General features: G+C 38.8%; 1 protein-coding gene across 1 annotated transcript in view; it reads left to right on the top strand.

Annotated features, from left to right (window-relative positions):
* Positions 1–1066, top strand: part of LOC107585688 (guanine nucleotide-binding protein subunit beta-2-like 1) — a 7727-nt gene extending 6661 nt beyond the window's left edge. Inside the window, exons 6-7 of the mRNA XM_016272817.1 lie at positions 318–443; positions 986–1066. Of these exons, the coding sequence (XP_016128303.1) occupies positions 318–443; positions 986–1051 (192 nt within the window). The 3' untranslated portion in view covers positions 1052–1066. The remainder of the gene's footprint in view (positions 1–317; positions 444–985) is intronic.
* The last annotated feature ends 568 nt before the right edge of the window (positions 1067–1634 follow it).

The following is a 1634-nucleotide window of genomic DNA, read 5'->3' as shown; positions in this document are numbered from 1 at the left end:
AGTTTGTACAGTATAAAAACCATTACGCCTATGGAGAGTCCCCACAAGGATAGCTGACCAGACGTGTGTGTGCGTGAGAGCGTGCGTGCGTGCGATCAAACAGCTGACACATTAAATAGTACTCCATTTTTGGTCATACAGATAAGAGTAAGACAATCCGCAAAGTGTTAAAAAAAATTTATAATAATAAAAAAACGAACACTAGCTTCTCTATTCTTATTCTATTCTATCTATTTCTTTTCTTTTTATTTATTATGTAATTAACAAAAGCAAAAAAGGCCTCTAACACTAGCATGCTCTATTCTTTTTCTATTCTATCGGACTCTCCACAGGATCTGGAGGGAAAGATCATCGTTGATGAGCTCAAACAGGAAGTCATCACCACTAACAGCAAGGCTGAGCCGCCCCAGTGCACATCTCTGGCCTGGTCTGCTGATGGACAGGTGAGAGCTTCCTGCGGGCCACAGTCTCCCGTGTGTGTGTGTGTGTGTGTGTGTGTGTGTGTGTGTGTGCGTGTGTGTGTGTGTGTGTATACGCGTTTTTGTGACAAATGAGGACATAAATGTGTATAATGACAAAGGTATGACAGGTATTACAAGGAGAAGGTGACTTTTCAGGACATTACCCCATGTCCCCACTTTTCAAAACGCTTATAAATCACACAGAATGGAGTGTATTGAAAATCTGAAATAGCACAAAGTCTCCTGTGAGGGGTAGGTTTAGGGGTAGGGTTGGTGTAGGGCAATAGAATATACGGTCTGTACAGTATAAAAACCATTACGCCTATGGGATGTCCCCACTTTTCACAAATGTGAGTGTGTGTGTGTGTGTGTGAGATGAGCTTATTCTGCAGATAATCAGCATCAGTTTGGATGCTGGATCTCTGGGTGATCGGTGGCATTGTGTGCTTTGTATAATCTTAAATATAAACCAATTGGACAAACAAAAAGAGTTGTATTAATTACACTCTATTTCTTTTTCTCAGACTCTCTTTGCTGGATACACGGACAACCTGATCAGAGTTTGGCAGGTGACCATCGGAACCCGATAAAGATGTACATTTCCAGGAAGAGTGTGTGTGTGTGTGTGAGATGAGCTTATTCTGCAGATAATCAGCATCAGTTTGGATGCTGGATCTCTGGGTGATCGGTGGCATTGTGTGCTTTGTATAATCTTAAATATAAACCAATTGGACAAACAAAAAGAGTTGTATTAATTACACTCTATTTCTTTTTCTCAGACTCTCTTTGCTGGATACACGGACAACCTGATCAGAGTTTGGCAGGTGACCATCGGAACCCGATAAAGATGTACATTTCCAGGAACGGAATGCAAAATATGGAAAATTGAATAAAAAAAAATGATACCAATTTTGTCCTTAGTTTTTTTTTCTCTTGTGTTGATGCCAATTTGTACTAAATCAGTTCACCATACGATTATTCTTTATCTAATAAAAATCTATCATATGTTAATTTACATGTTATATTACTCATGATCTACTTGATGTATTATATACAGTATATGAGGTTTTGTGTCAGTTAGGTAGAAAGAAACAGCTGGATTCTGTGAATCCTGTAGCAATTATTTATCAGTTTATGTGTGAATGAGCAAAGCTTTGACACATTTATATACCT

Source organism: Sinocyclocheilus grahami, unplaced genomic scaffold (genome assembly GCF_001515645.1).
Source record: "Sinocyclocheilus grahami isolate Dianchi unplaced genomic scaffold, SAMN03320097.WGS_v1.1 scaffold73.1, whole genome shotgun sequence".
Lineage (NCBI taxonomy): Eukaryota > Metazoa > Chordata > Actinopteri > Cypriniformes > Cyprinidae > Sinocyclocheilus > Sinocyclocheilus grahami.
This window is presented reverse-complemented; position numbering and strand designations above follow the sequence as displayed.